The sequence below is a fragment of the Panthera pardus genome, unplaced genomic scaffold (assembly GCF_024362965.1).
Source record: "Panthera pardus isolate Hobbes unplaced genomic scaffold, ASM2436296v1 HiC_scaffold_1, whole genome shotgun sequence".
In the NCBI taxonomy this organism is placed as follows: Eukaryota; Metazoa; Chordata; class Mammalia; order Carnivora; family Felidae; genus Panthera; species Panthera pardus.
Window position 1 is genome coordinate 2,325,344 of NW_026526654.1, and position 23,153 is coordinate 2,348,496.

A 23,153-nucleotide genomic window follows, 5' to 3' on the forward strand; every position below is an offset into this window, starting at 1 on the left:
TATTAAGAACTTTGATCAGAAGACACCATGAAGAAGGGAAAATGCAAGACACACAGATGGAGAGAATTTTAATAAGACATTTAATGACCAAACCCTTTAGCATTTAAAGTAACAAAGAGCTTGGGGTGCCTGGGTGGCTCAGTCAGTTGACAGTCTGACTTTGGCTCAGGTCATGATCTCACGGTTCTATGAGTTCGAGCCCCACATCAAGCTCTGTGCTGACAACTCGGGGCCTAGAGCCTGCTTCGGATTCTGTGTCTCCCTCTCTGCTCCTCCCCTGCTCACACTCCGTCTCTTTCTCTCAAAAATAAATACATATTAAAAAAATTTAATTAACAAAGAGCTCCTGAAAATGAATATAAGAGAAACATACAGTGGTATTGAAAATGGGGCAAATCTTGAACAGTGACATCATAAAGAGGAAACGCTAATGGCCAAAAACATCAGAAAATGTGCATCGCTTTATCAGTAATGGGACCACAGGGAGGACAACTTCAGTCCCACCAAGTTGCCAACAGTTGACAACACAGGGGAGGCAAGAGTGGGAACTCCCTTCCTGACAGTCCTGTGGAAAGACTCTGCATCATCTGAGAAGGCTGGGGTGTGCATGTATCACAACCCCACAGATCCTCTCCTAGAGGAGCTTGTGCAGAGGGATGTCTCCAGTGTCCACACCTGCAGCAGCAACATGGAACAGTGATAGAATGTATAGATAGTGGTTACCCATTTCTAGGAAAGGCAGGGGCTTCTCCAGGCCTTACAGCTGGTGCAGAACCTGGAGAAGTTTCTCACCCCCTAGCTCACCATTCGGGCTCCTCTTACCAGAGCTGCCTTCCTGACTTACAAGGTGACTCTGTCCCCAGAGCTTGCAGCTGTGTTTGCCAAGGAGCAGCCGGCATGCAGTGAGGTTCAGGCCAAGGCAGGGGCCAGTGCCACATTGAGCTGCGAGGTGGCCCAGGACAAGACGGAGGTGATGTGGTACAAGGATGGGAAGAAGCTGAGTGCAAGCTCCAGAGTGCGTGTGGAGGCCAAGGGTTGCAGCAGGAAGCTGGTGGTGCAGCAAGCAGGGAGAGCAGATGCTGGGGAGTACAGCTGCGAGGCCAGGGGAGAGAAGGTGTCCTTCTGCCTGGACGTTATAGGTCAGTACTTGGGGGTAATACTCTAGCCTTGATGGAAGGTGATGATGGGACCATCCAGGATTACACCCGGATGGACTTTTGTGTCCTTTTCCTTTAGACCTAATCTCTTCATGTCTACCATTTGTCCATATGCTGTTTTCATCTCCTTTTTTCACATCAGTTTTGGGTCAAGGGAGGCCTCATGGGAAGGGTATGCATGGAAAGGAAAGGGGCTGTTTCTGTAATCTGGAATGGCAATTTGGTGCAACAATGCTCAGTCACATTCCTAGCACCTGCCCTGCTCTTTCTGGTGTTCCTTGGTGTCCAGGATTCTAGTTCCATCTTGTGCTTGGGCTCGAGGTCAACCAGGTATCTCTCACCCTTGGATATGGCACATTTTCTCCATTATATGTTTTGACAACTACCCATGCCACCCATCAGTAGCTCTGACCAGTTTTTGTCAATGAGAGGTGTTTCAATTCACTTGGGCCTAGATTAGGGGAGATTCTGGCCACACAATCATACTTGGAATTGAGATATCAAGAGTGAACCTTAGATTATCACACTTGAAGTGTCTGGGACACTCTTCTTTCTTTTTCACTGATAGAGAAGCTCGCTGTTACCTGTGTGTGACAAAACGTAGGTGCATGTTTTGTGACAATGTCTGCTGTGCAAAGGGAAGGAAGAATGGATGATTTGTAGATACTCACCTGTGACATTTAGGATTATTGTTTTCAAGAAAACCTCACTTTGCCCTTCTCTCCAGGTTGGAGATACACTCTCAGTGTCAGATTTACCCTTCTGGTTGCATTTGTAAACTTAGAAATGGGAAGGAGCAGGTAACTCCTGGCACTCAGTGTGCTTTGTCACTGAGGTGTTCCCACAGTAGCAGCCTGACCAGGAAAGCAGCATTTATTTTGTAGCATTTTCCTAATGTTTTGTGTGTATCTGCATCTGCTGGACTGGTACATAAAGTGGAAAAAATCAAAATTTTTTTCCTTTGTTAAGAGAACCTTGGGGCGCTTGGATGGCTCAGTGGGTTAAGCGTCCAACTTTGGCTCAGGTCATGATCTCGCAGTTCCTGAGTTCCAGCCCATTGTCGGGCTCTGCGCTGATAGCTCGGAGCCTGAGGCTGGCCCAGATTCTGTGTCTCCCTCTCAATCTGCCCCTCCCCTGTTCATACTCTGTCTCTCTCTGTCTCTGTCTCTCTCTCAAAACTAAATAAACATTAAAAAAAGAGAGAATCTTGATACCAAATAGGGGTGGGCTCCCATCCTACTCTGACTCCTAGTTGCCAGAACATAACAGTTTGGAATTTTATCAGCATATAATGATCCATGGGTGGGGGTAGGCACCCCAAATCCCATTTAGGTGTCTGTGAAATCTTATTTTAAGACAATATGACAAAATATTTTATGGTAATAAATTTGAAAAGTTGTGACAATTTGGCTAATTCCTAATAAATTGTGAGAATGGACACAAAAAGATACAGAAATCTCAAATAGTTTCATGACTTTTAAATAAGTGGAACCAATAATACAAAATCTTTGAAGTCAAGTAGTTCTCTGGTAAACTATGTTCAATATTCTTTAAAATGGTTATTCTATGCTTGAGGAAATAATTGTTCTGGGGAATATAAAAACAAGATATATTTCATAACTCATTTTAGGTAGTGTGAGAAATAAGCCCACCAACTCAATCAAAGGAGGGACACAGAGACTTGGAGCACAGTGAAACAAGGCTTTGAGCGATGTTCTTGCAAGAGCAGTGTCTGATGGATAGGCACACTCAGGGCAGTTACAGCAATTTACCTCTTAGCACGCAAGTCCCTCCCGTGGTTCCTCATTGGCTGAGCACTGCGGAGATTACAGTCTTACCCAGACATTGCTTGTGCCCATGGAAGGCAAAAAGTAGTCTCATTGGAACAACTGTACATTCCCTAAGGTGACGCAGAGACTTTCAGCCCCTCCTCCCTTTGTTCTTTGGCACGTGTTCATTGCAAAGTCTACCAAACGGAGAGGGGAAGAAGAGCCAGGAAGTGAAGAGTCTAAGGGTTTGGGACTCCACTGTGTGTGTGGGGTACATACATATTTCCAATAAGTTGTAAATCTATTGTTAACTAGACACAATGGCTTTTATTTGGTATTCAAAAATGAATCATCTCCCTTACTTCTCACAATCCCACCTCTTCTTTTCTAAGTTGATTCCATTTTCATTTATATTTCCTTCATTTTTGAGCTCTCACTCAAACATGTTTAGTAGGTGTTGGCTCTCCTCCTCGTAGTAAGGTTTATCTTTCAATAATAATAGGTCATTTTGGGCATAAGCACAAACATTTGTTCATTAATAACAATGAGTCTTTGGACTCATTGTCCAAAGAGTTTAGAATCAAAGCAACCATTCCTTTCCATTTTCTAAAGCATACTTCTAACCAGTCACTAAACAAGTCACTACTCCCTGAGTTTTATGCTAGTTCATTGGCTAGAGTTGGTAGTCCCTGCAAAGCTTTGGTGATGGTGCCGTCTGCAGCAATGTTGGGGAGAAAGGTACAGCACTGGTCTCCTAACATAACACAAAAGAAAGACTCACTCTTTCTCTGCTAGCATCATGTCTAAGGCTATCCTATTCTCCCATGCCATTCGAGTGGTAGCATCTAACTTACTGGCTACTCCTTGGAGTGCAGCCCTAGTGAAATTGATAGACCTTTGCTGATTTTAGCAGATGTGATTAATCCAGTCCACATTCTTATCAATGGTAAACCACCAGAAAAGTGAGGACTGAAATCCAGCAGCTATCTGATTCCTGTCCTTAAGTTCATTGGAGACACCCCTATAGGACTCCTATTGCACCAATGTACACATTGGAATAAAAATATCACTGTAAAGCCCTCTGGTTTCTGTGGTGAATGTCACTGTCTTTATCGGTTTGATGGAATGCCAAAGTGAATGAAATGGCCATTTGGACTAATGCACAAGTTCCACTCCAATTGGGCAGAAACCGGTTAAGTAGGCTCCTCTTCCCAAAGTACCACCAAACATCTGCTCATGGGATGTTCAAGTTAGAATAGTTGTGGCTCTGTTCACCAGTGGCATTTAGGATGTGCACGTGGGTCAGCCAATATCCCACAGGTTTGTTGAATTGTTTCCCTACTCTTGAGAGACAGGAGGAGTGATTCCTTGTCCCTATGAAGGAAGAGGGGATGGCCCTTGGGTCTGACATTTGTAGTGCATGAAAGAGCAATGACAGGATCTTGCAGGTCTCATTTCCCCAAACATCCGTGACTGATGGAGAGCCATCATGCAACTCATTCCTGCAGGGTCTGTATCCCATCCAGAGGGAAATGGAACAATTTGCCCCTGTGGCCTTTCTGCACCACAAACATAACAATTGCTTTTGTTAAACATCTGCACAGAGAAGTAAACACATTACACCCACGCATTAACATCTCCGTATCCGGTCTAGATCTTAAGGGTTTGTGTCAGGTCTTTGATTTCAACTTTGCTTATCTTCTTTGGATCATTAGTGGGAGAAATTAAATACCCCCTTGGATCTGTGGTTGGTTGAGGCATACTACAGATGAGGTTATCAACTGGCTTAAGGGACAGTAGTCCCTTAAGTTCTTAAATTCTTGTAACATCTACTCCTAATCCATATGTTCCAGGTGCTGCCCTTGGGTCCTGATCTGCAGTGAGGGGCTGTTAATGGTTAGAAGCATGGGGTCACACTTTAAGTTCTGGCAATTTTTCAGTGGGACACCCTTAGATGGATGTATTTTAACTGTTAAAGTGTCCATGGGTTTGGCCGTCCATTCCTGAATCTGAGTAGTCTACGATGCCAAGTCCCAACTCCCAAACAAGGTTTGAGGTCCAGATGACTGTAAAGATCAAAGGTATCAATACAAAGATATTTATCTGCCTGTGATAGCCACCTCTGTTTTTCTAAATTCCCACATGATAGGTTGAGGCAGGCATCAAATTTCAAAGTTTGAGGGGATTCAGTTCTAGTTACATTAATTACTAAGCTAATGGGATAGGCTTGAGGCACTTCCTTTTTGGAATTTTCTCATCCTCTGGTGGTTGCCTACCCAAGCCATAGTATTCCCCAGTTGCAAGGCCAGATTCTAACCTTTATTGTACACTCTGAACTTCCTTTCTTAAGGGTAATTTTAAGGGGTCCTTGGTTGTCTTATATACCTCCCATCGTCCCTTCACCTTACTGTCTAGAGTCCGCGTTACTGGCCCCTTGACCTGAGTGTAATGAGTCCATCCCCTTTCCGCAGTCAATACAACAGTTTCAGTGGTTACAAGAACTTCATAGGGGCCTTGCCAGCTAGGTTGGAGTATTTTCCTCTTTCCAACATTTGATTAATGCCTGATCCCCCAGTTGAAAGTGATGGGCCATGAATTCAAGTGTCAGGGTCTGTGTGAGAGCCCTTTTACCCTAAGGGAAGATAGAACAGAGGATGTGGCCAGTACATATCTCTGAGGAACTGACCTTTAGTTTCCAGGGTGGGTAAGTCCAAGTCCAATGCCCTCCCTAAATAAAGTAGCCTATCAAGAAGCTCATAGGCAGACAACCCTGCTAGGAAGTTAAGCAAACCTATTGTGGCCTTGGAAACTTCAGCTCACTTTCCCTTGAAATCAGGAATTCATCTACATATTGAAAGAGTTGAGTGTCTGGCGGAAGTGGGGGGACATTTTTATTATAGATTCCACATTTGACTAAACAAATTGGAGGCCTCAGTAAAGCCCTGTGGCAATACTGTCCAGTGGTATTGTTGCTTTCTCCTGCTTATAGGATTCTCCCATTCAAAGGCAAAGAGATCTCTGCTCTCTGGGTCTAGTGGACATGCCCAAAAGTCATCCTTCAAATCTACTACGCTAAACCATTTATGCCCATAAGGAATTTTACTGAGGGGGGTATAGGGATTAGGGACTGTAGGGTATTGGGTTCAAACTATCTGGTTTACTGCTCCCAGGTCTTGCACCAACTGGTAGGACCCATCTGGATTTCATACTGGGAGTTCCAGAGTATTGTATGGGTAAATACAGGGTTCTAGCAACCCATCCTTGATAAGACCCGTGGTCACTGGCTGGAGTCTTTTTGTTCCTTCTATTGGAATAAGAGACTGCTTCCTGCACACTGTTTCACCTGGTTGTTTTAAGCAAATCTTCACTGGGAGAATTTGAAGCCCTCTTCTGTTTCTCTCTTTGACCCATATCTCTGGATGTATCTTACTTTCTTCTTCCTCTATGAGGTAAGCTATGAGAACTTTAATTTGGCTCCTCTCTATCCCTATATCCAAACCCAGCTCTATAGTGAGGTCTCTGCCTAGGGGGTCGACTCCTGCTTCAGGAATGGACAGGAAAGACACCTCTGTTTCCTCAGTCTCAGTTCTTACAGTCATGGTTTCATATATATAAACCTGAAATTTTTCTCCTTTTATTCCTGAAACCAAAAGTTTTTCTGGTGAGAATTTTGTCCCCTGTGGCTTAAATGTTAGGGAGGAATGGGCAGCTTCGGTGTCAAACAAGAAGGTTGTATCTTCTCCCTTGGGTCCCACCTTTGAATGTATCAAGGACTGCTGCTGGAGTCTAGCAAAGGGGAACCCCTGACCCCCTTTATCTTCTTCTTCCAGAGCCATAAGGGGGTCAGTTCCTCTTCCTTCTTCCATAGAGGACACTCCCTTTTAAAGTGGCCAGGCGGTCTGCATTTATAACATTTCCTTTCTTCTCCTTCTCGCATTCCTCTCGTTTTACTTTGTTCCCTATGATCCCTCATTTCCCCCCTGGGGGAATCTCTATTTCCTCCTTCCCTTTCAATCATCTTCTCCACCATAATTTTTGTAGTCACCATAATTTTTGCTTTCTGTTGTTGCTTCTTTTCATCCCTCTTTACAAATACCTTTTGTGCCTCCCTGCGCAATTCCTCTATCCACCTTCTATAACTTTCTGGCAATATCAGGCCAACTTCTGGAGACAAAATTAACCTTCAGGAGACCCTGCCCCACTGGGTCCTCCAGATCAAGGCCTGAATATTTCCTCATTTGATCCTTAAGCCTCTGTAAGCAAGCAGTTGGGGTTTCCTCCTTCTCTTTCTGTATCTCAAAAGCCTTAAGGGGCACCTGTGTGGCTCAGTTGGTTAAGCGTCTGACTTCAGCTCAGGTCACAATCTCATGGTTTCTGGGTTTGAGCTCTGCATTGGGCTCTGTGCTGACAGCTCAGAGCCTGGAGCCTGCTTCGGATTCTGTGTCTCCCTCTCTCTCTGACCCTCCCAGCTTGCACTCTGTCTTTCTTTCTCTCAAAAATAAATAAAACATATATATATATATATTTAAAATTCCTTGATGATACTCTGAGATCTTGGAGCTGATCCCCTGATCCCTCTGATGATTGGTTTTCTTAATTTCTGCTTCCTCCTAACTCTGTGCCCAAGATCATCATTGTCCCAACCAGGATCTAGGTTAGGAAACTTCTGTTCCGCTGGCTGAACTCCTGGCCAGGTGGGTGCTCTCTCCACCAAACAGACATTGCAGCTCTTCTGATCATTCCTCTTTGCTCTCTGGTAAATAGGATATTCATGATAGACATCAGCTCAGCCCAGGAATAAATATTACGTCCGCCAAACTGATCGACCTCTCCTGATCATTTCTCTTTGCTCTCCGGTAAATAGGATATTCATGATAGACATCAGCCTAGCCCAGGAATAAATATTAGGTCTGCAAAACTAATCAACCTGATCTGCCAAACCTAGTGGATCTTCCAACAGTGGTTTCATTTCCTTCTTGAAATTCCTCACCTCAGTACTGGTGGTGGTGGGCATTGACAAAACCAATCTCTCCTTGTCCCCTTTAAAAGGACCTTCCTTAATGGAAATAACTTAGGGCTCCAGCAATCTATCCTTGATAAGATCTGCGATCACTGGCTGGAGACTTTTTTTTCCCTTCTATTGGAATAGGAAACTGCTTCCTGCAAACTATTTCACCCAGTTGTTTTAAGGACATCTTTTTTGGGGGAATGAAGAGCTCCCAGAGGGAAGAAGGAAGTTCTCTATGTGCTTTTTACATTTTTTCGGTTCCCTCCTGAGGTTTGGATACAAACCAGTAAGGCATAAGGTTCCTCCTGTCCACCCAAATTCTCTGTTTTGTTCCCTCTTACCCGCTCCTGTGGGTTGACCTGGGGATTATAAGGAGGAGGAGTACAAGAGAGGGCGTCCCAAGGCTTCTCCTTTAGAGATTCCTAGTACTTTCCTTTTTTGTGTTAAGAGGAAACATAGAAGAGTTCTTGGTAGACAGAAGAGAGCATATTCCCTCACCTACAGTGTACTGGAACTTTGTCATTCACATAAAGGACTAGAGCCTGGCAGACCCAGTCTTTCTCTGAGACAAACTGAGGCCAAAAAACAGAGGGCCCTTTAACTGTGTCTCTTGTCCAAACAAAGCAGCAGAATTTGATCATTTTATGTTTGTCCTTGTTCCCTGTATAAGGAGCACCCTCCCAGTACTATAACATTCGCCCCAGTGACTATCTGGGGGAAGCTGAAGAGACCCCACCTATTTCTGGGTCTCTTTCCTTACCCCTAGGCCTAGAATTTTTGTTCCCCATCCTTGAAAAGGCTGGTTCCTGCTCCTGAGCTTCCCTGGGGTGCTTGATCCCCCCATTAATGGAGGTTTCCTGCACTCTCCAGAACCCACTTTGTCTGTCTCCAGCCATTTCCTTCATAGGAGAATGGGACTGCAGATCTAGACTCTGCATTGTCTTCATATCTAGGGTACGTCTCAGTCATACACACTCAGCTTCTAAGGATTTCCTGTCCCAAGGCAGTACTTGTAGTCAAATTTTCCTACCTTGGTCTGGGTGATGAGGTTTTGGGATGATGGTAAGGGTTCATGGGGTCAGGAGCTGAAGACCAAGAAAGAATTCTTGAATACGTCTTTGGTGCAAAAAGTTGATTTTATTACAGTACGGGGACAAGACCCATGGGCAGGAAGAACTGCACCGGGGTCATGATGGGGTAACTCATTCTATACCCTCAGGCTGGGAAGGTGTCAGGGATAGAGTAAGTCTCTAAGGAATTTTGGAGGCAAGGTTTCCAGGACCTTGAAAGGGTAGCTGTTGTTAGGAAAATGCCATTTATTACCATTTAGTAAAACCTCAGCATGAGACCCTTCAGATGTCCATTGGGGGCCATAGGCTTGGAGCATGATTGCCAGCATGTATCTTGGGGCATTTGAGATAAAGGAAATAGACTTACAGGATCCTTGAGGTTGGGGATAATGTTCAGCCAAGATTCTCTTTTGCCCCCAACAAAGTGTCATCATTGAGGCAGCTGAGCTCCTAGAGGGAGGTCACTTTGCCTGTGTCAAGGACTTGTCAACGGGCTTTAGGCAGGAAGGGAATTTCATTTTTCATTTGCTGTAGTTTCCCCACATCATGGGGGCCAGCACTTAAACCCCTTTCCTTTGTTCTTGGGCAGCCAAGAGTGTCCGAGCAATACCACACATTCCACCTGGGGGTGGGTGGGTGCTAGCTTATACTTTGCCATTAGCCTGCTTTATACTCCCTCATCACATGTACAGAGTTATGGGTCACCGCGGTGCTGCCTTTTACCCTTTCCCCAGCATCACTTCTTTCTCCAAAGATAAAAAGTCTTTAGCTCCACAGATACCACAGAGGCCAGGAGCCCTCCCATGGAAAGGCCACCCTAACTGGGATGAGCCAGTTAAGTCCTCACCCACAGGAGGACTTGGACCCTGCAGGTTGAGGTGAATCCTGGGACCTCTCACATTTGTTCACCTTCTCTCTTTGTCCTTTGGTGCAAGCTCATTGCAAAACCCATGAAAATAAGTCCCTGAAACAGAGACAGGAAGAAGAACCAGGAAGTAAAGTTTGGGACTCCATTGTTGGGAGGGGGTCGAACATATTTTCTCTAGATTGTAAACCTACTGTCAAATGGACAGCACAGCTTTTATTTGAATCATCATGATGAAAACGAATCATCTCCCTTACTTCTCACAATAGCAAATGTAACAGTGGTACAAAAATCTTACAAGAAAAGTAGGAAGAATTAAATTACAGACCAACCTATTGGGGATATCAAAAACCAAAATCATAAATGAAATATTAGCAAAATTAATTCAACAATATAGCAAGAGAGTACCACACGGTGATGGAAGTCATTGTCCAGGATTGCAAATTTGGTTGAACGTTAGATCAATGTAAAGCCTGACATTAAGAAACTAAGTGAAAAACGGTGTGATTATCTCAACACAGAATAAAAGTGTTTGGTTAAATTTTTATGTCATAAATTCAGAAAATGTGTTTGATAAAACTCAGCATCAGTCATGCCATAAAATTCTTAACACGCTGTATGACAGTTCTCTTTCTTGCTTCAGAAAGTGAAGTTACAGAACACATGAGGAGTTTATAGGAGACACTGAAAGTTTTGATTTGGGGACCATACAAGCAGGCCACTGTAATCACTGAGCAGTGTAAGGAGGAAAATAAAATAGATTCCATAAAGATGGAAGATACAGTGATAGAATGTACACTGATGATGTGATTTCCAATTCAAAAAATCCTAAATATAAATTACTAGGCCAAATAAGATTCTTGAGGAAGATTACCATGTAAAAAAACATTATGCAGATTACCATGTAAAAAAACATTTCTATATGTGCTAGCAAGAAACACTTTGAAATTGAAACCTTACAGTTATAATAGCATCAAAAATGTTGTGTTTCTAATTCCAACTCTGATAAAAGGTTCTAGGAGGCTCTGTGAGGGGAAATTATTAAACATTTTTGAGACAGCCAAGAGATATAAATAGATGGGTAGAAATCCGGGAAAAATCAAATATTTTCATTAATCAAAATCTAAACAAAAATTGAGGGGAGGGTTGAAAAATAATAAGTGGATTCCAAAGGCAAAGTATAGCTGATACACTTTTCTCTTGAAGAGAATCCAAGTGTGAGCATTTGCTATACCAGATGTCGAGAATTATCATAAAGCGATAGTATATAAGACAACGGGATCTCAGTGCAGGAATAGTTACCAGATCAAGGAACAAAATAATAAAACACAAACATATTCTTGCATAAATGGACTCGTGTCACCCCAGTTTTGGTTCTACTGCGATGTATAGCTACCCTATGACCCAGAAATAGCACTGCTAGGAATTTACCCAAAGGATACAGGAGTGCTGATGCATAGGGGCACTTGTACCCCAATGTTTATAGCAGCACTTTCAACAATAGCCAAATTATGGAAAGAGCCTAAATGTCCATCAACTGATGAATGGATAAAGAAATTGTGGTTTATATACACAATGGAATACTACGTGGCAATGAGAAAGAATGAAATATGGCCTTTTGTAGCAACGTGGATCAAACTGGAGAGTGTTACGCTAAGTGAAATAAGTCATACAGAGAAAGACAGATACCATATGTTTTCACTCTTATGTGGATCCTGAGAAACTTAACAGAACCGTGGGGGAGGGGAAGGAAAAAAAAAGTTAGAGAGGGAGGGAGCCAAACCATAAAAGACTCTTAAAAACTGAGAATAAACTGAGGGTTGATGTGGGGTGGGAGGGAGGAGAGGGTGGGTGATGGGTATTGAGGAGGGCACCTGTTGGGATGGGCACTGGGTGTTGTATGGAAACCAATTTGACAATAAATTTCATATTAAAAAAAGAGAAAAAAATGAAAAGAAAAAAAGAAATAAAAAGAAGTAGAGAAGTTTGTTGTTTTCATAAGCGGCATTTGAATCATTTAATGCATGGAAAAAATTAAATTCTGGGAATTTACACAACACACAAAAGTCAACTACTGGTGGGTTAGAGACCTCAGTATAAAAGCTAAAACCATAAAACCCATAAAGGACAACACCCTTGTTTAAAGATTTAGGTAAGGAAAGTTTCTTCAACAGAACACAGATGCCCCAAATGCAATGGGACAAAATAGACATATTTGGCTACATTAAAACTAAAAATTTCACTCATCAGAAGACTCCATGAGAGAGTGAAAAGTAGTCACAGCATTCGGAAAACACCTATAAAATACATAGTTGTCATTCTCTAACATTTAAATATGTAAGGAGTGCTTTACAACGATAGAAGAATATACTGTTGGTATATGAGCGATGACTTGAACAGAGTCACCACACAGGAGCAAATAGTAATGGTCAGACCAGTAATCTTGGGGAAGGTACTCAGCCTCACTGGTCTTCAGACAATGGCAAAGACAATCATGAGGAAGTACAAGGACTCCCACCAGAGAGCCAGTAGTCAACAATACTAAGGAAGGAGCACTGAGTCTCAGCAACTTTGAAGATGACAGGTGAAAGCATTCCCTTCAAACCATAAGGAAAAAGCTGATGTCTTCTAGGAAGGTTGAGGGACACATCTATTATGGCCCCACAGAGTCCATGTGCATGGGTAGATTTCCCACAGTCCTCACCTGGGAAGGCCATGTGGAGAAGTGACAGGATGTATGATAGAATGTATGGTCCCACCTGGAGCATCCCAGGAGGGGCATGGATAGACTTTATGGTCCCACCTGGAACAGCCCAGGAGGAGCAGGGATAGAATGTATGGTTCCCACCTGGAACAGCCCAGGAGAAGCAGGGATAGAATGTACAGTCCCACCTTGAGCAGCCCAGGAGGGGCACAGAGAGAATGTATGGTCCCACCTGGAACAGACGAGGTGGAACAGGGATAGAATGTATGGTCCCACCTGGGACAGCCCAGGAGGAGCAGGGATAAAATGTATGGTCCCACCTGGAACAGCCCAGGAGGAGCAGGGATAGAATGTATGGTTCCCACCTGGAACTACCCAGTTGGAGCAGTGATAGAATGTATGGTCCTACCTGGAGCAGTCCAGGAGAGCAAGGATAGAATGTATGCTCCCCACCTGGAACAGCCCAGTAGAGCAGGGATAGAATGTATGGTCCCCACTTAGGACAGACAGGGTGGAGCAGGGATAGAATATATGGTCCCCAACTGGGACAACCAGGAAAGTGATAGAGTATGTAAATAAATTGTGTTAGTTGTTGCTGAAAAGGTGCTGAGGCTTCTTGGCCCACACCTGATGCAGGGATTGGAGAGAGTTCCAGTCCCCCTGCCTCTCTGTTTAGACCTTCTTTCCCAGACCTGCATTCTTCACATGGATTGTATCTTTGACCCCATGCATCCTTCCCTCTCTCCAGAGCCTGCAGCTGTGTTTGCCAAGGAGCAGCCGGCACACAGTGAGGTGCAGGCCAAGGCAGGGGCCAGCGCCATGCTAAGCTGCGAGGTGGCCCAGGCCCAGACAGAGGTGACATGGTACAAGGACGGGAAGAAGCTGAGTGCGAGCTCCAGAATGCGTGTGGAGGCCAAGGGCTGCAGCAGGCGGCTGGTGGTGCAGCAGGCAGGGAAGGCCGACGCCGGGGAGTACAGCTGTGAGGCCGGGGGCCAGAAGGTGTCCTTCCATCTGGACGTCACAGGTCAGTTCTTTCAGAGTACAAAATTAGCCTCTTTTATGAGGTGAGCTTGGAACAGATTTATACCCAAGACAGACTCTTGTGCTCTTTCAGTTAGACTTTTCCATTGACATCACCCATTCACCACCTCCATTTCCACATCTCAGGTGGGACCATGGGAGAATGGCTGGAGGGAGTGCACAGGAAGGAGACAGGTCATTCTCATACACCATGGTTGTGTTTCCACGTAATAGTGTTGGTCACATGTTCTCAGCACCTGCTCAGAACCCACTGGTGGACCTTGGTATCCAGAAGTCTGAATCTCCCTGATGCATGGGGTTGAGGTAGACCAGATATATCTCCACTGGAGTTGTTCTGAACATCACAAATGTCGTCCTCCAACACACATGAGAGTTTCTGGTGGTGCAGATGTTTGATTTCACTGAACCAGGGTAATGGTAAATTTGGGGCACACAATCATCCTTGGAGTTTTCCCAGGACTGTGCTTTGAGTGTCCACAGCTATAGGTGTTTTGGGAGACTTCCCTGTTTTCACAGGGATCTATGAGTTCTCTCTGCACCCATATGTAGCCAAATCTGTATCTGTATTTTATTGCAATGGCCGTGAATCTTTCAAAGAGAGCAATTACAAATCAATCAGTTCCTAAGGAATTATATTGAAACTGGCACAAGAAAAAATGGACAACTTGTACAATCCTAGCACTTAAAATAAATGGACGATTATATAATTTTCTCACAGAATAATGTCTAAGACCAGTGGCTCTACTGTCAAATTCTACCAAATATTCTGAAGAGAAATTACTCCATATTCATAGGATTCTTAGAGTGTTGAAAAGAGATGTAGTCATCAACTCCTTTTACATAGGTAGCATATCAATACCAAAATGTGACAAGGTAAATATGAAGAATTTTCACAGGCCACCTCTTGTTGATGTGAAAGTAATATCTTCCACAAAATATTATCCAACTGAATTCTGCATTTTATCAAGGGGACAATACACTAGGACAATAGTCATATTCTGGGAATGCAAGGCTGGTTCAACACCAGAAACATTAGAAAATCAACACAAAGCTTGATATTAACAAAATCAAAGAAACAATGATGGGATTTCCCCAATAAATGAAGAGTAAAAGTTCTGGATAAAATAAAGGATCAGAAATACAGGCAGAATATTCCATAATATTTGGCATCAATTCCTGCCACAAAATTCCTCATAAGCTTTAAATAGAAGGTTTTGTCCTTAATGTAGTAACTGGTGGTATTGAAAAGTCTAGCTGACATCACACTTCACGTGAAACTTTGAAAGCTTTGCCTTTGAGATGGGACCAAGACAGGGAAGCTGAATGTCCTCACTTTTATGCAACGTTCACAGCACACCATGGAGGAAAATAAAAGTAAAGATATGAAAGTTGGAAAAATGAAAACTGAAACTAACAGAAGATATGATTATCAATGTGGAAAATCCCAAACAGTTACTATTTTTTAAGTTAAATTAAAACAAGTATTATTGTAACCCTACAAGGGTATTTAAGAATATATATCAAAATAAAAAAGAAATCAGAGCATCACTAAGTTTGAGTAGTTTGGGTATAAAGTAACAAATTTAGGGGCACCTGGGTGACTCAGTCTGTTGAGTGTCCAACTTCAGCTTAGGCCATGATCTCATGGTTTGGGAGTTTGAGTACCACATCGGGCTTGCTGCTATCAGCATAGAGCCTGCTTCAGATTCTCTGTCCCCCTCTCTCTTTGCCCTTCACCCACTCATGCCCTCTCTCTCTCTCCACAATAATAATAATAATAAAGTAAAAAATTTAGTAAACATTGTAATTATAGTTATTGTGTCTACTTTTCAAGGTATTTATATTGTTCAAAAGTTTTAGTCACATTAAAATTTTAATTGTAATTTGCACTTTCTATGAGATTTTAACTAATTGCATTTGTAATAAATTTTATTTTATTTATTTTTTATTTTTATTTTTTTTGCCTATTCTGGAAATTTCATATGTAGTGTTTTACTTTTTTTAAAATATGATATTTATTGTCAAATTGGTTTCCATACAACACCCAGTGCTCACCCCAAAAGGTGCCCTCCTCAATGCCCATCACCCACCCACTTTCCCCTCCTTCCCACCCCCCATCAACCCTGTTTATTCTCAGTTTTTTTTAATTTTTTTAACGTTTATTTATTTTTGAGACAGAGAGAGACAGAGCATGAATGGGGAAGGGTCAGAGAGAGAGGGAGACACAGAATCCGAAACAGGCTCCAGGCTCTGAGCGGTCAGCACAGAGCCCGACGCGGGGCTTGAACTCACGGACCGCGAGATCATGACCTGAGCTGAAGTCAGACGCTTAACCGACTGAGCCACCCAGGCGCCCCTATTCTCAGTTTTTAAGAGTCTTAAAAACCATTACTTTTTGGACACCAAAGAGCATGAAGAGAGATTAGGACATACAAAAATCAATATATAGGAAACATTTATCTATCTATACACCAGACACCAAAAGCTGGAAGGTGACATTTTAAAGGGGTTACAACAGCATCAGAAAAATCCTGTTATCAATTTCAGGTCTAAGAAAGGATTTTCAGATGCTTTGTGGGAAAAAAGTATTCAATTTTATTGAGAGACAGAAAAAGATCTAAATCATGGATGGAAATTGATGAAAGACCCAGAGGCAGTCAGTCCTCATCAAAACCCAAATAATAGCTCTTATGTGAGTGAGAGTATTGACAAGTGAGTTGTAAAACCAGAGAGAGGAAATCCACTTTTGACAAAAACCAGCAAAACCAAAACCAAAAGAAATCCCCAAAGCAATGATGTTGACTTTACTTGGCTTTTGATAAAATGACAGCAATTCAAACAATTGGGGCTTTAAATAGAGACTGAGAAACTTCTCAGGGAAACAGGAAGTGAGTCCAGAAACAGCTTTGTATAAAACCCAAGTCTCTTCTCTCTCTCTCTTTTTTAAATCACTCTAGAGCTCTCAGTGTGACTGTAGTAAAGGGTTGGTCTTTCACAAATGGTGCTAAGACCATTAAACGTATGGAAAACTGAAATGAAGTTGGATGTCTATTTCTTGCCATGCAAGAAACTCAGCTGCATGTGAGTTAGAGACCTCGGTGAGAAATGTGGTTCAAGCTCTTACCAACAATGTCAGTCATTCATGACCTCAGCATAAGGAAAGCTTCCTGAGACAGAACGAAATGCACAAAACACAAAGGAGAAAGTAATATATCTGCCTATAACAAAACTCTTGCTTAACATTTTTTTCTTTTCACAAAACAGTATGAAGGGGTGGAAATGCCAGTCACAAGATGGGGAGGGTATATAAATACACATAACCACAAACACTGACATTTACTTAAACAAAGAGCTCCCAATGAATATGAGTAAGAGACAGTGCTGTAAATGGGGCAAAACACTTGAGCAATGACACCACAGAAGATCAAATTATAACTACCAAAAACTTCAGAAAGGGTGCTGTACTTTGCGAGTCATCAAGTCGATGCAAAAGACGGCCACAGGAAGACACAGATGGAGCAGTGATAGAAAGTATACTCCCACCTGAACAGCCAGAAAAGTGGTAGAGTAAATATTTGTGTTAGTTTTTGCTGAGAGGGTGGTGGGGCTTCTTGGCCACACACCTGATGCAGAGATCAGAGTGAGTTCCATTCCCCATGCATCCCTGTTTAGACCTTCTTTTCCAGATCTGCATTCTTCACATGGATGGTATCTTTGACACCATGCATTCCTCCCTGTCCCCAGAGCCTGCAGTCATGTTTGCCAAGGAGCAGCCAGCACACAGTGAGGTGCAGGCCAAGGCAGGGGCCAGTGCCACACTGAGCTGCGAGGTGGCCCAGGCCCAGACAGAGGTGACGTGGTACAAGGACGGGAAGAAGCTGAGTGCGAGCTCCAGAATGCGTGTGGAGGCCAAGGGCTGCAGCAGGCGGCTGGTGGTGCAGCAGGCAGGGAAGGCGGATTCTGGGGAGTACAGCTGTGAGGCCGGGGGCCAGAAGGTGTCCTTCCGCCTGGATGTCACAGGTCAGTTCTTAGTGCAAAATTAGTCTTTTCGTGAGGTGAAGGTGGAACAGGTTTATCCCCAAGACAGACTCTCGTGGTCTTTCAGTTAGACTTTTTCCCTTGACATCACCCATTCACCACCTCCATTTCCATATCCCAGGTGGGACCATGGGAGCATGGCTGGAAGAAGTGCACAGGAGGGAGATAGGTCATTCTCATACACCAGAGGTTGTGTTCCCACATTGTTCCCAGCACCTGCTCAGAACCCATTGGTGGACATTGGAGTCCAGGACTCTGGATCTCCCTGATGCCTGGGACTGATGTAGACCAGATGTCTCTCCCCTGGGGTTATTCTGGGAGGTCGCAAATTTCTTCCTCCCAACCCATATGAGGGTTCCTGGTGGTGGAGATGTTTCATTTCACTGTATAGGGGAAAGGGAAATTGGGGCCACAGAGTCATACTTGGAGAGTTCTCAGGACTGTGCTTTGAGTCACAGTTTTTGGCATTTTGGGGCAAACTTTCCTGTTTTCACAGGGATATAGAAGTTTTCTCTGCACCCATATGTAGCCAAATCTAGATCTGTATTGTACTGCAATGTCTGTGCAGTTTACAAAGACAGCAGACAATTAAAAATCAATCAATTCTTAGGGAATTATATTGAAACTCATACAAGAAAAATTGTACAACTTGTACAATCCTAGCACTTAAGATAAATGATGATCATAAATAATTTTCTCACAGAATAATGTCTAAGCCCAGTGACTCTACTGTCAAATTCTACCAAATATTCTGAAGAGAAATTACTCCATGTTCATTGGATTCTTATAGAGTATTGAAAGAGATGCAGTCATCAATTCCTTTTACATAGGTAGCATATCAATACCAAAATGTGACAAGGTAAATATGAAGACTTTTCACAGGCCACCCCTCATTGATGTGAAAGTAATATCTTCCATAAAATATTATCCAACTGAATTCTGCATTTTATCAAGGGGACAATACACTAGGACAATAGTCATATTCTGGGAATGCAAGGCTGGTTCAACACCAGAAACATTAGAAAATCAACACAAAGCTTGATATTAACAAAATCAAAGAAACAATGATGTAATTTCCCCAATAAATGAAGAGTAAAAGCTCTGGATAAAATAAAGCATCAGAAACATAGGCAGAATATTCCATAATATTTGGCATCAATTCCTGCCACAAAATTCCTCATAAGCTTTAAATAGAAGGTTTTGTCCTTAATGTAATAACTGGTGGTATTGAAAAGGCTAGCTGACATCACACTTCACGTGAAACTTTGAAAGCTTTGCCTTTGAGATGGGACCAAGACAGGGAAGCTGAATGTCCTCACTTTTATGCAACGTTCACAGCACATCCTGGAGGAAAATAAAAGTGAAGGTGAAAGTTGGAAAAATGAAAACTGAAACTAACAAAAGATATGATTATCAATGTGGAAAATCCCAAAGTTACTTTTTGGATGGCAAAGAGAGTGAAGAGAGAATAGGACATACAAAAATCAATATATAGGAAGCATTCTGTATCTAGACATCAGACAGCAGAAGCTGGAAAGTGACATTTTGAAGGGGTTATAACAGCATGAGAAAAATCCTATTACCAATTCCAGGTATAAGAAAGGATCTTCAGATGCTTTGTGGGAAAAAAGTATTCAACTTTATTGAGAGACAGAAAGAGATCTAAATCATGGATGGAAATTGATGAAAGATCCAGAGGTAGTCAGTCCTCATTAAATCCCAAATAATAGCTCTTATGTGAGTGAGAGTATTGACAAGTGAGTTGTAAAGCCAGAGAGAGGAAATCTACTTTTGACAAAAACAAAGCAAAACGAAACTGAACAAAAACCAAAAGAAATCCCCAATGCAATGGCATTAACTTTACCTGATATCAAGACTTCTGATAAAAGTACAGCAATGCAAAAAATTGGGTGTCTATGTAGGGCCCCCAATGAAGGGGTAGAAATGCCAGTCACTAGATGGGGAGGGTATATAAACACACATAACCACAACAGTCTGACATTTACTTATATAAAGAGCTCTTAAATAAATACGAGTAAGAGAAAGTGCTCTTGTAAGTGGGGCACATCTCTTGAGCAATGACACCACGGTAGAGAAAATTATAACTACCAAAAACTTCAGAAAGGGTGTTGTACTTTGTGAGTCAAGACTATGGAGGACACAGCCACAGGAAGGCAGGCAGATCAGTGATAGAATGTATGGTCCCCCCCACCCCAGAACAGCCAGGAAAATGGCAGTCTGTAAATAAATTGTGTTAGTTGTTACCGAGAAGGTTGTGGGGCTTCTTGTCCACCCACTTGGCACAGAGATTGGAGAGAGTTGCAGTCCCCCTGCCTCCTTGTTTATACCTTTTTTCCAAGACTTGCATTCTTCACACGGATGGTATCTTTGACTCCATGCATCTCTCCCTGTCCCCAGAGCCTTCAGCTGTATTTGTCAAGGAGCAGCCAGCATGCAGTGAGGTGCAGGCCAAGGCGGGGGCCAGTGCCACACTGAGCTGTGAGGTGGCCCAGGCCCAGACGGAGGTGACATGGTACAAGGACGGGAAAAAGCTGAGTGCGAGCTCCAAAGTGCACGTGGAGGCCAAGGGCTGCAGCAGGCGGCTGGTGGTGCAGCAGGCAGGGAAGGCCGACGCCGGGGAGTACAGCTGTGAGGCCGGGGGCCAGAAGGTGTCCTTCCATCTGGACGTCACAGGTCAGTTCTTTCAGAGTACAAAATTAGCCTCTTTTATGAGGTGAGCTTGGAACAGATTTATTCCCAAGACAGACTCTCGTGCTCTTTCAGTTAGACTTTTCCATTGACATCACCCATTCACCACCTCCATTTCCACATCCCAGGTGGGACCATGGGAGGATGGCTGGAGGGAGTGCACAGGAAGGAGACAGGTCATTCTCATACACCATGGGTTGTGCTTCCACGTAATAGTGCTGGTCACATGTTCCCAGCACCTGCTCAGAACCTACTGGTGGACATTGGAGTTCAGGAATCTGGATCTCCCTGATGCATGGAGCTGATGTAGACCAGATGTCTTTCCAGGAGAGTCGTTCTGAAGGTCACAAATATCTTCCTCCAAATCACATGAGTGTTCTTGATGGTGGAAATGTTTGATTTCATTGAACCAGGGGAAGGGAAAATTGGGGCCACCGTCATATTTGGAGTTTTCCCAGGACTGTGCTTTGAGTCACAGTTTTTGGCGTTTTGGGACACACTTCCCTGTTTTCACAGGGATGTAGAAGTTTTCTCTGCACCTATATGTAGCCAAATCTAGATCTGTATTGTATTGCAATGTCTGTGCAGTTTACAAAGAGAGCAGACACTTACAAATCAATCATTTCCTAGGGAATTATATTGAAACTTACACAAGAAAAATTGGACAAGTTGCACAGTCCTAAGACTTAAGATAAATGGAGGATCATAAGTAATCTTAGAGAATAATGTCTAAGCCCAGTGCCTCTTAAATTCTATAAAATGTTCTGGAAAGAAATTATCTCATGTTTATGTTTATAGGATTCTTATAGAGTTTTGAAAAGAGACACACACATCAATTTATTTTACATATATAGCATATCAATATCAAAATGTGACAAGATAAATATGAAGAATTTTCACAGGCCACCTCTTGTTGATGTCAAGGCAGTACCTTCCAGGAAATATTATCCAACTGAATTCTGCAATTTATCAAGAGAACACACTAGGACAACAGTCATATTCCAGGAATGCAAGTCTGGTTCAACACCAGAAACATTAGAAAATCAACAAGTAGCAATCATTAAGAATGAAATCTTGCCATTTGCAACAATGTGGATGGAACTAGAGAGTATTATGCTAAGCGAAATTAGTCAGAGAAAGACAAATATCGTGACTCACTCATATGTGGAATTTAAGATACAAAACTGATGAACATAAGGGAAGGGAAACAAAAACAATGTAAAAACAAGGAGGGAGGCAAACCATAAGAGACTCTTAAATACAGAGAACAAACTGAGGGTTGCTAGAAGGGTGTTAGGTGGGGGAATGAGCTAAAGGCAAGGGCTTTAAGGAGGACACTTGTTTGGATAAGCACTGAGGGTTATATATAGGGGATGAATCACTGGATTCCATTCCTGAAATCATTATTGCACTATATGTTAACTAACTTGGATGTAAATTTAAAAAAATAATTAATAAAAAAACTAACAGAAAAATCAACAATGGCTTGATATTAACAAAATAAAAGTAAAAGCAATGTTATTTCCCCAATAAATGATAAATAAAAGCACTAGATAAAATATAACATCAGAAATCCAGAGAGAATATTCCATAATATGTGGCATCAATTACTACCAAAAAATTCTTCACAAACTTTAAGTAGAACATTTTGTCTTTAATGTAATAATTGGTGGTATTGAATACCTGACATCAAATTTCACATGAAAACTTGAAAACTTTGCCTTTGAGATGGGACCAAGACAGGGAAACTGAGTGTCCTTACTTTTATGCAATATTCACAGCACACCATGGAGGAAAATAAAATTAAAGACATGAAAGCTGGAAAAGTGAAAACTGAAACTAACAGAAGATATGGTTATCAATGTGGAAAATCCCAAACAGTTACATTTTGGATGGGAAAGAGAGTAAGATTAGGACATACAAAAATCACCATAGGAAACACTCTGTATCTATACACCAGACACCAGAAGCTGGAAAGTGACATTTTAAAGGGGTTAACATAGCATCAGAAAAATCCTGTTACCAATTCCAAGTCTAAGAAAGGACCTTGAGGTGCTTTGTGGGCAAAAACTATTCAACTTTATTGAGAGACAGAATAAGATCTAAATCATGGATGGAAATTGATGGAACACCCGAAGTGTTCAATCCTCTTCAACACCCAAATAATAGTTCTTCTGTAAGAGTATTGACAAGTATATTGCAAAGCCAGAGAGAGGAAGGCCACTTTGAAAAATACAAAACAAAACAAAACAAAAAACAAAAAAATCCTCCAAAATAATGATATTTAATTTACTTGATATCAAGACTTTTGATAAAACTACAGGAATTCAGACAATTGGGTCTTTATGTAGGGACTGAGAAACAGCCCAAGAGAACAGAAAAGTGAATCCAGAAACAGGTCTGTATAAAACTTGAGTCCCTTCTGCTTTTTGTTTTTTAGTTTGGTTTTCACCGTGGTGCTAAGTGTAACTGTAGTGGAGGGTCAGTCTTTCACAAATGGTACTAAGACTATTAACCATATGGAAAACGGAATTGAAGATGGATGTCTATTTCTTCCTATGCAAAATCTCAGCTCAATGTGGGTTAGAGACCTCAGTGAGAAATGTGGTTCAAGCTCTTATCAAACAATGTGGGTCATTAATGACTTCAGCATGAAGTTGTCCCTAAAAAGAACAAAGTGCACAAAATAAAAAGGACAAAATAATATATCTGTCCATAAGAAAGCTCTTAACATTTTGTCACTAGAAACATGAAGGTGTGGAAAGGCAAATCACAAGATGGGGAGGGTATAT

The 23,153-nt window shown here is 42.3% G+C and overlaps 1 protein-coding gene across 1 annotated transcript in view; it reads left to right on the plus strand.

Annotated features, from left to right (window-relative positions):
• The window catches only part of OBSCN (obscurin, cytoskeletal calmodulin and titin-interacting RhoGEF), a 166,376-nt gene that overhangs the window by 37,839 nt on the left and 105,384 nt on the right, over positions 1-23,153 (plus strand). Inside the window, 4 exon segments of the mRNA XM_053904975.1 lie at positions 864-1,139; positions 13,322-13,597; positions 17,359-17,634; positions 20,071-20,346. Coding sequence (XP_053760950.1) covers positions 864-1,139; positions 13,322-13,597; positions 17,359-17,634; positions 20,071-20,346 — 1,104 coding nt within the window.